Genomic DNA, 13,754 nt, shown 5'->3' on the forward strand with positions numbered 1-13,754 from the left:
GTGGCCTCGCGCTCTCGGAAGTAACTTCCGCCCGGCCTCCGAGGGGCTGCTCCCGGGGCACAGAGCCGCTTCCGGCCTCTCTGGGAGACTCTCTTCTCGGTGGTGGCCTCCGACGGGCGGCTATGTGTTTTGAGTTGCGTGCCGTCATTCGCCTTGTGAAAAGCCAAAGATGTGCGAACCCCGTCCCCCACTTTAAAGTTGTGGTGCACGAGCGCCGTCTGTTTCGGTATTACGTCACGTGGTGAAACTGTCAGGGACATAATCAAGGTTAACAGTTAGGCACGAGGCCCGGAGCAGCGCGTATTTGAATCCTGGTTCCAGCATTTGCTGTCCATGTCTTTCGAGCAGGACACCCACAGCTCCGTTTTCTCAACCACAGAACGGGGCAGATAAACAGCGCTTGTAAAAGTCACGACACAGGATGCAGGAGCACAGTACGTGTGCAACAGGAAACTATGCGTTCAATACCACACACACAAACACACCCCGTTACTTAGATGCTTTCAGGACATTTCTAGTTCAAGGTAATTGAAAAACAAATGCTAAGACATTTTTATAAAGCCTATTAGTGGAAGATTTAGTACGTTAGATTATCGTAATTCTACACGGGGTTGTTTGCTAGTTTTCAGATAAAGACATTATATATACAGTGGGATATTTAAGCCTTACATAGTTGCTTTTATTTTCACATTAGGGAGAACGTGCCTTGTCAAACAGGAAAAGAGTATACAGCAGGATTGGCCCTTGTGTCCTGAAATCACTGGTGAAGTTCCTACTTGTAGGATTTCTCTCTCCACTCTTCTCTAGGATACCAACCCTCTGGACACTGTCTTTTCTGGAGAGAAGAGCAGCCAGCAGTAATGAAACAGTTTCAGGACCTTTACCTTTAGTGCTAATTCCCTCAGCCCTCTTCCACAATTGTCAGTAGCCAGAGTACCCTGTTTCTTTCGAGAAAACTCCCCAGAACTGCAGTCTCTGGGCACTCACCCCAGGGAGGTGCCAAAACTGAGGCATATGTGGTAGTAAGAGCCTAGTTATGTGACTGTCTGTCTCCTCCAAATTTGAGGTTGAGTTCAATGTGACCACCTTCCCTTACCTCTAACCCCAACTTCTGCCTAATTTACTTCTCCTCTCCTGTCTTGTTGAATCTCTCTGGATTCTGGCCTCTTGCCTTGGATGTTCTCCTGGTTTACCTCCTGGCATGACCTCTGGACATAGACTTTGGTGTACATATTGGAATGCCACCACTTCGCAGGTTCTTGTTTGACACTTTTTTAGTTTTGTTGTGTCTTCATTTAAAGGAATGTTCTGAAAGCTCTGTTGTGTATTGCTCAAACTATTCCACTTCAGGGCTTAGCCTACCTCTTCTGGAGGAGAATCATTAATCAGTGTTGATGATCACCTTCTTTACTGAATCGTCTCCCCTCCACACTGTAATCATGGTTACTTCCCAAGACAGTCCTTTTCTCCCTCTATCTCCATTGACTGCTTGACTTCAGCAGTCAACAGAAGACAGGAAAATCCTGTCTCACAGAAAGCATCCCTCCTCCCCCACAGGTGAAGCTCATAAGGAGAACAGTGAGCCAGAGAACGAGAGAAAAGAGACATTGGTCTTTCAGTCATTCATCTCATTCCATAATTTTTATTCAGTATTTTTCATGTTGCCATTTCTTTCGCATTTCCATAGAAATTTAAGTTCTTTACATTAACAGGTTTTCCCTCTTGTGAATTCTTTGGTGTTGACGAAGATGTGAACTCTGACTGAAGGCTCTCCCACACTCACTGCATTCATAGGGTTTCTCTCCAGTGTGGATTCTCAGGTGTCGAATGAGGTGTGAGCTCACTCTGAAGGTTTTCCCACATTCACTACATTCATAGGGTTTCTCTCTGGTGTGAATTCTCTGATGCAGGATAAGATGTGAGTTCAGGCTGAATGCTCTTCCACATTCTTTGCATTCAAAGGGTCTTTCCCCAGTGTGAATTCTCTGGTGTCTAGTAAGATCTGAGCTCCCCCCAAAGCCTTTCCCACACTCATTACATTCATAAGGCCTCTCTCCAGTGTGGATTCTCTGATGCCTGATAAGCTTTGAGCTGTGTCTGAAAGCTTTCCCACATTCATTACACTGGTGGGTTTTCTCCCCACTAAAAATTGCTGCATGTTTAACAAGGTTTGGGCTCTTGAGAGATGTTCCGTATTGGTGAATTTTTTCTCTGGCATAAATTCTTTGATGCTTAATAAAATCTGGATTCCATTTGAAACTTTGGTCATAGGTACTGTGTTTACAAGATTTCTGGTGTGTCAATTCACTTGAATTCATGTTTAAGTTTCTCTCACAACCATCATGGCTAACGTCACCTGTAAGTGTATTTTTATGAGTAAGGATTTTACTAAAACCTCCATCCTGTGCAGATGCTGGTCTCTGAGACCCCCCTGATTCTTTCCCCCACTGCTTCTTTAACCTGCTTGCAGACTTACAGATGTCTTGAGGCTCAGCAGATCCTTCTGACATGACTGAAATTCTTCCTGATAGAATCCTCTGTGATTCCATTTTTTCATAAACGTCCAGCTTTGGCATCGATCCATTGTTTTCACTCTCATTATCTAAAAGAATGAAAAGACAAAGTGGTAAATATCTGTTTGCTGAGTTGGAAGAAAAGAAAATTTTGAGATATACCCAAGACAGTTACATATTGGTACTTCAATTGGCGACTCTAAAAATGTGGCCTTTCAAGTGAAAGGCGTAATGGACAAGGACACAAATGAGAAAAATTGGTAAAAGTAGAATGCCTGTGGAGGGGAAGACCTTCATCCATCTATCTATCCACCCATTTCTTCATTGTCCATGGCTAATCAAATTCTGTAACCACTTTCTGCTAAATGTACCCTGAACACATCCCCTTCTTTACATTTCTACCACTACCCTTGTCACTCTTCCTAGCAAGGGGACTGTCACAGCTTCTCGCTGTTTTGACTCTGAGGTGTTCTTGCTAGTCATCCTGAATACCCTCACCAGACTAACTGTCCTTAAAGTTCTGTTCCCTCCTATACCCTACTCAGAAACCTTCCCTCTCTTTTCTTCCACAACACACCTGAACAACTCCACCTGGTTTCCAGAATCCATTTATGATCAAGTCCTCACAATTCCTGCCTTCTGGCTCACAAATTTATACTGTGCTTACAACTCCATATTGTACTGCAATCAAGTACCCCCTCTTTGTTGTAGGGTTTCCTTTGTCTAGAATACGCTAGGGCAGGAAAGGTGGTTAGGCAGTGCTGGTCTTAGGCTGGGGGAAATACATGATTTTGGATGGAGTAGATGGAAATGTCTCCAGCACAAACTGGAAAGTAGAATTTGGGTATTTTTTAAAAAACTGACTGTAATTTATTTATTTTTAAAAAAAGATCATTATTATTTTGATTTTTTTTTTTTAGATTTTTAAAATTAATTAATTAATTAATTAACCTGAGAGAAGAACAGAGGGACAGGGAGAAGCAGACTCCCCGCTGAGCAGGGGAGCCTGGTGTGGGGCTTGATCCCAGGATCCTGAGATCATAGCCTGAGCTGAAGGCAGACACTTAACTAACTGAGCCACCCAGGTGCCCCCAAAACTGACTGTGATTTATTCTTGAGTTTTTTTTAAGATCATTCACACCTAAAGTAATACTGAGTCCATGAAATTTTTAAACAGTGGAGTTTTAGAACAGTGATGAGTATTCCATGGAGGTAGTCACCAGAAGTATGGCTAACTTCCTATAAAAACATGAAAGCTTTGTAAGACCAAAAATACAATAAAAAAGGCAATAATGTAGATCTCGTTTTGGTATCTGTGAACTATATTCCACTTCCGAGTATATTATTATGCATCTGCGTCTCTACTAACATGTGTTGTTTCTCTTGATGTGTTTTTTCCTCTTTTTCTTTTGTTTTATTCCCTGATGTTTTCCCAGGCATTAATTTTTCTTTCCTTTAATTTACTCATAAAAATATCCTGTGTTTTGGAAATATTCTGGATGAAGAACAAATGGGAAAATCTAAATATTCTAGATAAGGAACCAAATTCTTTTCTCTCTGTTTTTGTTTATAATTGGTCAATGGCACACAGGGAAAAAGTTCTCTACTTCTCATGGGGTGATGAAGGAAAGGACCACCTATGGTAACTGAGGCTACTCTAAGAAGGGACATTCACAGTGCCACTCTTTCAGTGACATGAATTGCATGCAATACTGCCCCTTACCACTGTCCAGCAGAAGGGGTGCTGAAGAACCATGAAGGGCCTTGGGGTCCACCGGCTGCAACTGGACACTAAATGCTGGTCCAGGAGGCACCACCTTTCTCCTGAATATCTCTTGTCCATGTGCATGGACTGGAACCTGAGAAAAATAAAGTACATTCGGGCTTGTGAAAGAATCCCTGTTGGGGATTTAAACATCTTCCAAAAACAAAGAGAAGCTCCTGTAGGAATACAGAACTGCAGAAAGACGGATTCAGTCTGACTCCAATGTACTATGTGGCACAGCACCAAATGCAGTGGAAAGGAGACATAAAAGCACACTGACCTAACAGCCCCTGCAGGTCTCCCTGGGTGTTCAGTCTCAGGCCCTTTCCTCCCACTGTGGGACTCCATCCATGTGGAGGTCTTAGATCTCCCATCCCCTGTGTACCTGGACTACTGCTTCATCAGCGCCTCTCTCCAAATCTTCCAGTATGGTAACCACTTCCTCTCCATTCTCTGGGTCATGTTCCCGTACCCAGGCCTGGAGCTCCTCAGGCAGGATGGTCAGGAACTGCTCCAGCACCAGCAGCTCCACGATCTGTTCCTTGGTGTGGGTCTCAGGCTGTAGCCACTGATGGCAGAGCTCTCGGAGACGGCTCAGGGCCAGACGGGGTCCAGGGGAGTCTTGGTAGCAGAACTGCCTGAAAAGCTGTCGGCAGAGCTCCTGCCTGAGGGGATCACTTCTCTGGAGGCAAGTGTCCTGCCTCCAGACAAAATCTTCCTCTTCTATCTTCACTATCAGAAGTCCTTCATTCTCCTGAAGATTCTGAGCTGTAGCGTTCTTTGATTCTGTTGTCATTCTGGGATGAAATATTACCAGGAAACCCACTTGTGCTTTGTGAAGGGTCTTATTTAGTTTCAAGGGCTCTTCTAAGGGATAAAAAATAATTATTACTATCTATGAAGATGAAAGATCACATCACAGAAATAGTCATTTTCCATCACACAGAAGTGTACTGGGCATTTACTATATGTAAAAGCACTGAACGAGGCGCCTGGGTGGCATAGCGGTTAAACGTCCGCCTTCGGCTCAGGGAGTGATCCCGGCATTATGGGATCGAGCCCCACATCAGGCTCCTCCGCTATGAGCCTGCTTCTTCCTCTCCCACTCCCCCGCTTGTGTTCTCTCTCTCGCTGGCTGTCTCTATCTCTGTCGAATAAATAAATAAAATCTTAAAAAAAAAAAAAATAAAAGCACTGAAGTACTTTGTGGAATACAACTGTTACATAATTTCTACCTCAAAGCAGCTTAAAACTTAAATTTAAAAACAAAATGCCTCTTTTTAAAAGATTCATTTATTTCAGAAAGAGATAGAGAGGGCGTGGTGCATGGGTGGGGGGAAGGGAGAGGAAGAGAAAGAATCTCCAGTGGACTCCTAGCCCATCTCAGAGCCCAAGGCTGGGCTCAATCCCACGACCCTGAGATCATGACCTGAGCAGTAATCAAGAGGTGCACTCTTAATCGACTGAGCCACCCAGGCACCCATAAAAACAAAATACTTTAAAGTGGAAACAATAAATATGAGATTTACAAATTTAAAGCAATGCTAAACGTTAACATGCCACATGCAATTAAATTTTATGTAAGTCATAAAGACAATAAGGAGCAGCATAGAAAAACAGTAAAGTGCTTCATAAAGTTGGCGATGCAGAGGAGTCTAGCAGGTTGCAATGGTCAGTGAAAACTTAATGAAAAAATTAACTTCTGAAGAATGGAAAGGATTTGATAGGATGTGGGAGAGAGAGAAATAGGAAATTACAAGCAAGGAAACAGCCCGAACAATTGGTTAATGGTAGTGGGAAAGCAAAAAGTTCCGTAGGTTTATATCAGGAAATCAAAGAGGCAAATGCCCCATCATAGAAAACCCCAAATGCCAAGATCCTGAATTCAGAGTTTATCTTTTAGGCACTGGGGAGTCAAGGAAAGCTTCTGAGCAGAATGACCTGACAAATACTGTTTGTGGATATTAACATGTTGTTGATTTCTAGGATGGACTGCAATATGAAAAAAGAAACAGAGGCCACAATTCTACAGCGTGAGGAAAATACAAGCTTGGAATGATAATTATCAACTCAAAATCTGGAACTAGGATTACTTACAAATCTCTTAGGTAATAAGGATATTATTTTTTTTCCTTTTCTTAAAAGATTTTTTTTAAAAAAGATGTTATTTATTTATTTGAGAGAGAGAGAGAGAGCAAGAGAGGGAACACCAGCAGGAGTGGGGGAGAGAGAAGCAGGCCTTCCGCTGAGCAGGGAGTCTGATGTGGGGCTTGATCCCAGAACCCTGGGATCATGACCTGAGCCGAAAGCAGATGCTTAACCACCTGAGCCACCCAGGGGCCCCTAAAAGATTTTAAGTAATCTCTACACCCAATGTGGAGCTGGAACTCATAATCCTAAAATCAAGAGTCACCTGTTCCACCAACTGAGCCAGCTGGGTGTCCCAGGGCAACTTTTCTTGACAGCCAGAGGCTAACAGTTTCAATCAGTGTTTTTTTTTTTTTTTTTTAAAGATTTTATTTATTTATTTGACAGAGATAGAGACAGCCAGCGAGAGAGGGAACACAAGCAGGGGGAGTGGGAGAGGAAGAAGCAGGCTCACTGCGGAGGAGCCTGATGTGGGGCTCGATCCCATAACGCCAGGATCACGCCCTGAGCCGAAGGCAGACGCTTAACCACTGTGCCACCCAGGCGCCCCATAATTTTTTTTTTTTTTTTAAAGATTTTATTTATCAATCAGTGTTAACTAGTTCCTTCCCTAAGGGTCTCAGATAGGTTTCCTGTTATCCCAAGAGTTCCTTCTCTACCTTCCTAGTTTCCTCAGTCCATATCGCCGGCATTGAGCCCTATCATCTCACCAATAAAGTTAAATATAATAAGCCAGTACCATGACTTGCTTGTCTGTCGACCCTGAGTCTTGTTATTAAATACCAGTTCCTTAAGTCTTAGCACATGGGAACGTCTGGTTTCTGCACTGAAAAACTGAGTAACAGGAATTTAGATGTGAAGCCTAGTGTGCAAGAGCAGAATGCAAAGATTGATCTTACAGGGCTTCTACTACACATTTCACCTGTTGACTGCTGATTGTTGCACTGACATGTACTTTAGTAAGAATCTGAACACAAGCCAAGCTCTGGGCTAGAAGTTGTACAGCAATGGTTTCCAAGAAAGTCTGAGTTCCCAGATGATCAATTAGCTGACTAATCACGTGGGAACTTTGTTAGAAACTGATCCCTGGGATGCTGTCCGGGCCAGAACATGTATACCTGGAAAATCCGTATTCTGACGTAGAGCCGTAAAGAATTAAATGGTGCTTGAGTTTGTAAAAACAGTTGGGAAAAAAAGGACATAAAAGCCACGTGGATTAAAAACATTTAAATAACTAAATATGTTTCACAGAACACACTGAAATGCTGATAATTGCTGATAAATGCTGAAAACTGAGTGGTGTGGTATCAAATATCCTACCGGTTCAGACTGTGTGTGTGTACACCTATATATATATAGCTGGGGCTTCAACTAAACCATGCAAGATGGGAAAGACGCTTCAAAAGGCATAAAGGTGGCATAAAGGAAAGCTGAGGACGTGGGAATGAACCGCAGACTGAGGGTGACGCGGGCTCGCAGGCGTAATACTCGGAGCGACGGGTCTACGGAGTTCCTACGTAACACCCGTGACTGCAAAACAGATCACCTGGAATCTTTTCTAGCTTTGGCCGTTTTTCTTCCTCAGCGACCGTTACTCCACGAGGTCAAGGGCCACGCGTTCCTGTTTTCCGAGTTCTCACACTCGCTGAACGGGAGGCAAGCCCGAGAAGCCTCCCGACGCCGCCGGCGCAGACAGAAGGCTGGACCGTGGCGGGAGAGCGGGCGCTCGGCGACGGACAGGCTCCGGGGTGTGCGCGGGAGCAGCCGGGAAGGCTTCCCGCACCGAGGCTCGCCGCAGTCCCGCCCTCTGCCGGCTCCGCGGACCGTCTCCGCCGCTTCCACCGCGTCCATGCACGCGGGGAACACCGCACATCCACCGTGTGAGCGCGCGGCACGACGGGGCCGGGGCCGTTCCGCTCTCCCTACGAAAAGGCAGGTACGCCTCCCGCGAGGAGCGGGCTTCGGGGCGGGCTCCCGGGCAGCGCCTCCATGCACGACGCAGCGCCCCCCAGATCGCCGCCGCGCTCGCCATTCCCGTCGGCGACCCCGTGCTGCGGCCGGCCGCCCCAGCGCGACGCCCCGCCCCGCCCCGCCCCGCCCGCGGCGGTGACGTAACGCGCGGCGCGGGTAACCATGGAAACCGCCGCCCCTCTGGAAGTAGGCGGGCACAGTGTCCTCCGAACGCCGAGCTTCAGTTCCACTTTTCCTCGGGATTCCTCCGCGGTCCCGGCTCCAGGGCGCCGCGGGGCTGCTGCAATCCCGAAGTAAAGTCGTAGGGACTGGGTGCTTGGAGGGGACAAAAGGTCGGACCCGTGGGTCCCCAAACCCGGACTCACCTCTCCTACAGGGTGGTTCCGATCGGACACTTCCGGTGGGGGCACGGCGCTGCACGCTCTCTCAAAGCTTCCGTCCTCGTGGGCTCTGAGCCTGCGCAGAAGGCGGCCTGGCTCTGGACTGCGACTCCCAGAAGTCTTAGCGTCTCGTCCGCGCTCTGACTCCAGTTTCCCAAGCAGCTTCCGCGGCTCCTGGAATTCTCGGGTCTTTGGGGTGGGGCCCTTGCACCCCCGTGTAGCGGGAACCCAGCCTCCCCTGGACTTCAGTCTGGGGGAGTGGAACGGAAGCTCATGCACCGCGCTCAGACCTCACCCTTGCACAGACTGTCAGGAACGCAAGTTTACAAACGTGGCTGGTTATAACCCGGGCTCACGACGGCCTGTGCATGGCCCCAAACGTGGACTTTCTTGAATCCGTGGGCCAATGTGGGAGGACTAGAATGTTGACGGTAACTTACGTTTACTGCTGCTCTTTCTCTCGGTACCTCCGCTCATGTGCGGTGTTAACCAAAATTCGACTGAGGAAGCTTGAAGATCTGATCATCTTAATTAAGCCGTAGTAAATAGAGAGGAGCGCCGAGTGGTACAAAACCAAAAGTTTTTGTAGGAAGGAGACCCGGCCAAGGAAGTTATTAGCCAAAGGGAAAGCATTGTCTCAAGGCAAGGTGGACTTCCTTGGCGGCGGGGGGAGGGGACCAGGGAGGGGAGTGAGCAGGGGGTCTTATCATGCAGATTACCTTATCATCGGGTGGGGGCGGGGAGAAGGGAATGCAGAGGGCCCATGTGACCTTATTGGTGCTGACCAGAAAATTCTTGATTTGCTTAAAATTTCACTCCTGAAGAGATTAAAACTGTAATTTCGTCCTGATTTGCTATTCTGAGGGTAAGTAGCTCTACCTTGGGCCTGTGGTTTTCTTTTCAACAGAGTAACCCCTATAATAAATTGTGTGTTTATTCTCTTTATTTTTGAAAGGATCTGTTAGATCAGTGTGCAGGTCAAACAGTATATGGGGTAATTTTCTTGTATTTCATCTAAAAGGCATCATGCCGTAGCTAATTTTCTGATACTTGCTTTTTTCACTTAACAACAGGTTACTATGGTTTATCCATGTTGTTGAGTTAAAATTAATTTTCATTCCTGTGTAATAATCCAGTTGTGAATATAGCATTGCATCCATTCTCCTAAAGATGGGCTGATACACTCTCTACTGGTTAGGGCAATAAACCTCTTACGTGTTCGCTCTGCTTCTACCTGTGTTCCCCACAGTCTGTTGTTAACAGAGCAGCCAGAAGGATGCTGTTGCAGGGTAAGTTCTGTCATGCTACTGAAGGGTAGCAGAACACACCTCTAAATATGAGCCTTTGATATATCGAATATTTTGAGCTGTAGGCACTTGATAAACAGCAGATGTGGCAAGAGTTTTCTCAGTTTCCCTTACCTGCCTAAAGACGGATCCTCCAGAATAGAATCATTGTCCTAAATACCCTCCCCAAGAGTTTCATCAGCTAGGGAAGATTGGCTCATATCGTAGGAAGGAAGTTGACACCACACCCTGACAAACCTGTCACAGATGATCATAATGTAGAAATGGGGTTTGGAGCCCACAGCCAAGAAAGAAATCTTGAGACGTCTTCAGTGCAAAAAGGTTTTTTTTTTTTTTTTTTTTAAAGCACGGGGACAGAACCTGTGGTCAAAAAGAGCTGTACTGGGGTAGTGATGGGTGACTGATTATATGCTATCAAGTTGGGAGGGGGTTAGGGACAGCACAAGCCTCCAAGGAATTTTGGAAGCAAGGGTTCCAGGATCCTGAGGGGGCTGGCTATTGTTAGGAAAAGGTCATTTATTACTGTTTAGTAAGAACTCAGTCATGACCCTTCAGATGTACATCAGTAGGTCATATCCTTGGAGTATGATTGCTAACATATGTCTTACGTTAAAAATTCCAAAGGAATTTTTATATGTTAAAGTAGACTTAACAGGATCCTGGGGCATCGGAATAATGTGAAGCTAAGATTGCCACTTAGCAAAGTGTCAACATCAAGCCAGCTGAGATCCCAGAGGAAGGACACTCTGCCTGTTTCAAGGACTTGTCAGTGGGCTGTAGGAAGTAAGGAAATTTAATTCTTTCTTTTGCCTTTGTTTCCCACATCAGTCATACCTTCCATCTGTTCTCTTAAGGGTCCCGTTCATACTAAAAATCATTTACTCTCCCCTAAAAGGTCTACATCTCCTGTCCCCTTTCCCTGTTAAATGAAATCCTAAGTTACTTCTTTGGTTGCTCATTTTTCTCTAGGCACTTTCTTTTTTTTTTTTTTTTAAGATTTTATTTATTTATACGACAGAGATAGAGACAGCCAGCGAGGAGGGAACACAAGCAGGGGGAGTGGGAGAGGAAGAAGCAGGCTCACAGCAGAGGAGCCTGATGTGGGGCTCGATCCCATAACGCCGGGATCACGCCCTGAGCCGAAGGCAGACGCTTAACCGCTGTGCCACCCAGGCGCCCCCTCTAGGCACTTTCTATGTACTCATGAGGAATACCCGTTAATAAACTGTTTGTTTTTCTCTTGTTAACGTCTTTTATTACAGGGATTTCAACTGAGAACTCAGGATGGGAGAGGGAAAATTTTTTTTCAATCCCTAAACTAGCCCCCAGCTTAAAACCTTTGATTAGCTCCCCTTTTCCGGCAAGGCAAAACCCAAAGTCCTTAAAATGGCCTGTAAGACCCCATATGACCCATACCCCATGTAATGTATTTATTGTCTCCCTCGCTCATTCTGCTCTGTCATCCCAGTGAACCTCCTTGCACTTCCTAATTAATAACTTTCTGAAAAAGCACCAAACCCACTAAATAGTTTCATTAGTGAATTCTGTCAAGTGGCTAAAGACTAAATATATACCAGTTCCCCACAATCTATTGAAAATAGCAGAGGGAACACTTCCTAACTTTCTATTACACCTAATGCCAAAACCAGTTAAAGACATTACAAGAAAAACACCATAGACCAAGCTCTCTCCTGAACGTAAATGAAAAATCCTCAACAAAATATTAACAAATCCAACAGTACATAGAAAGAATTATATATAACAAGTGGAATTTATTCCAGACATGCAGGAGTGGTTCAACATTTGGAAATCAGTAAATACAATCCATCAATATAATCAACAGACTAAAAAAGCAAAGTCATGATCATTTGATTCAGAGAAAGCACTTGACAAAATCCAGCAGCCATTTGTGATAAAAACTCTCAATAAACTAGTAGTAGATGGAAACTTTCTCTACTTGGTAAAGAATATCTACAGACCCCCCCCCCCCACCGCCCCCGCAAACCACAGCTTACTCCATACTTAAAATGAGAAGTTGAATATTTTCCTTAAGATTAAAAAATGGATAAAGCTGTCCTCTCTCCTGTTTCACATCATGCTGGAAGTCCTAACTAGGACAATAAGACAATAAAAAGGTATACAGAAAGGAAAGGAAGAAATAAAGCTGTCTATTCACATACAAACTTTCTATGTAGAAAATTCCAAAGACTAAAAAACAAAACAAAAATCTGGAGCAAGCAATTACAGCAATGTTGCAGGTTACAAGGTCAATATCTGAAAGTCAAAAAGAGAATAGTTAGGTATAAACTTGACAAAATAGGTATAGGATCTGTATGCAGAAAATTACAAAACACTGATGAAATAATTCAAAGAAAAGCTAAGCATATGGTGGGGTATTCTGTGTTCATGTATTGGAAGACTCAGAATTGTTACGATGTCGGTTCTTTCCAGCTTGATCTGTTGACTCAACATAACCGACAAAAATCACAGCAAGCTATTTTGTAGATATTGACAAACCAATTCTAACATAAAAATGGAAAGGGGAAGACCTACAATAATCAACACAATATTGAAAAAGAAGGACAAAATTAGGAGATTAACACTGCAAATTCAAGATTTGCTATAAAACTACGTACAAACAACAGACCGCATAGATCAGTGAAATAGAGCCCAGAAATAGGCGATTCAGTGGAGAAGATAGCTTTTTCAGCAAATGTTGCTGGAACAATTAGATGTTTATATGCAAGAAAATCACCTTGTATCTTTCACAGAATTAACTCAAAATGGATTATAGGCCTAAATGTAAAACCCAAAATTATAAAACTTTTTTTTTATTAAAGATTTTTATTTATTTATTTGACAGAGAGGGCGAGAGAGGGAACACAAGCAAGGGGAGTGTGAGAGGGAGAAGCAGGCTTCCCACCAAGCAGGGAGCCTGATGCCTGGCTTGATCCCAGGACCTTGGGATCATGACCTGAGCCGAAGGCAGACGCTTAATGGCTGAGCCACCCAGGCGCCCCCCCAAATTATAAAACTTCTGAAAGAAAACATGGAGAAATTCTACATGACCTTGAGTTTAGTGGTTATATTTTAGACACAACAACCAAAGCATGATCCATGAAAAAATAAATTGGAATTTATTAAATATAGAAGTATTTGCTCTACGAAAGACACAAGAATGAAAAGATAAGCCACAGACTGGGAGAAAATATATTCAAACACCTTTCTAAGAAAAGACATATCAAAATAGGCAAAGAACTCTTAAAGTTCAATAATAGGAAAACTAACAATTTAACTTAAAAATGGCCAAAATATATGAAGAGATACTTCAAAGATGTACAGATGGAAAATCCATGTCTATGGGTTGAAAAGCATATGAAAAGGTATTTTAACATCACTTGGCAATAGGAAAGTGCAAATCAAAACAGGGAGATATCACTACATACCTATGAATGGCCAAAATTTTAAAAATTGACAATACCATTTATATTTGAAAGTTACTAAAAGAGTAGATCTTACACCATGATGACATATGATAGGTCTCTTCACCAGTGTCTCACTAACAGTATCACTAAATTCATGATTTCAAAAAAATCTTACAGATATTTCACTGCAATTTTAATTTTCACTTTTTGTAAGTCATACTGAGTATTCATGAGTTTAGGAGTTA

General features: G+C 44.0%; 1 protein-coding gene across 2 annotated transcripts; it reads right to left on the reverse strand.

Moving 5' to 3' along the window:
• Positions 1–1,626: 1,626 nt before the first annotated feature.
• ZNF165 (zinc finger protein 165) lies at positions 1,627–8,814 on the reverse strand. Of its 2 annotated transcripts, none has more exons than XM_045800627.2 (4): positions 8,763–8,814; positions 4,664–5,145; positions 4,237–4,372; positions 1,627–2,602 (listed from the first exon to the last, which is right to left on the reverse strand). In XM_045800627.2, the coding sequence occupies exons 2-4, from the start codon at positions 5,072–5,074 to the stop codon at positions 1,701–1,703; spliced, it is 1,449 nt and encodes a 482-aa protein (XP_045656583.1). In that variant the 5' UTR covers positions 5,075–5,145; positions 8,763–8,814; the 3' UTR covers positions 1,627–1,700. The 2 variants fall into 2 exon arrangements, with proteins under 2 accessions (XP_045656583.1, XP_045656582.1); XM_045800626.2 differs by lacking the exon at positions 8,763–8,814 and adding an exon at positions 7,973–8,521.
• Between the last annotated feature and the right edge of the window lie 4,940 nt (positions 8,815–13,754).

Source organism: Ursus americanus, chromosome 32 (genome assembly GCF_024610735.1).
Source record: "Ursus americanus isolate L20-20 chromosome 32, mUrsAme1.1.p, whole genome shotgun sequence".
In the NCBI taxonomy this organism is placed as follows: domain Eukaryota; kingdom Metazoa; phylum Chordata; class Mammalia; order Carnivora; family Ursidae; genus Ursus; species Ursus americanus.

What these genes read in the sequence shown, in the direction of transcription:
- ZNF165 (XM_045800627.2), bottom strand. Translation starts at nt 5,074, where the DNA reads ATGACAACAGAATCAAAGAACGCTACAGCTCAGAATCTTCAGGAGAAT. An exon ending in CTGATGAAGCAGTAGTCCAG is followed by an intron (nt 4,373 to 4,663) that starts GTACACAGGGGA and finishes TATTTTTCTCAG; the next exon opens with GTTCCAGTCCATGCACATGG. An exon ending in ACCCCTTCTGCTGGACAGTG is followed by an intron (nt 2,603 to 4,236) that starts GTAAGGGGCAGT and finishes TCATTCTTTTAG; the next exon opens with ATAATGAGAGTGAAAACAAT.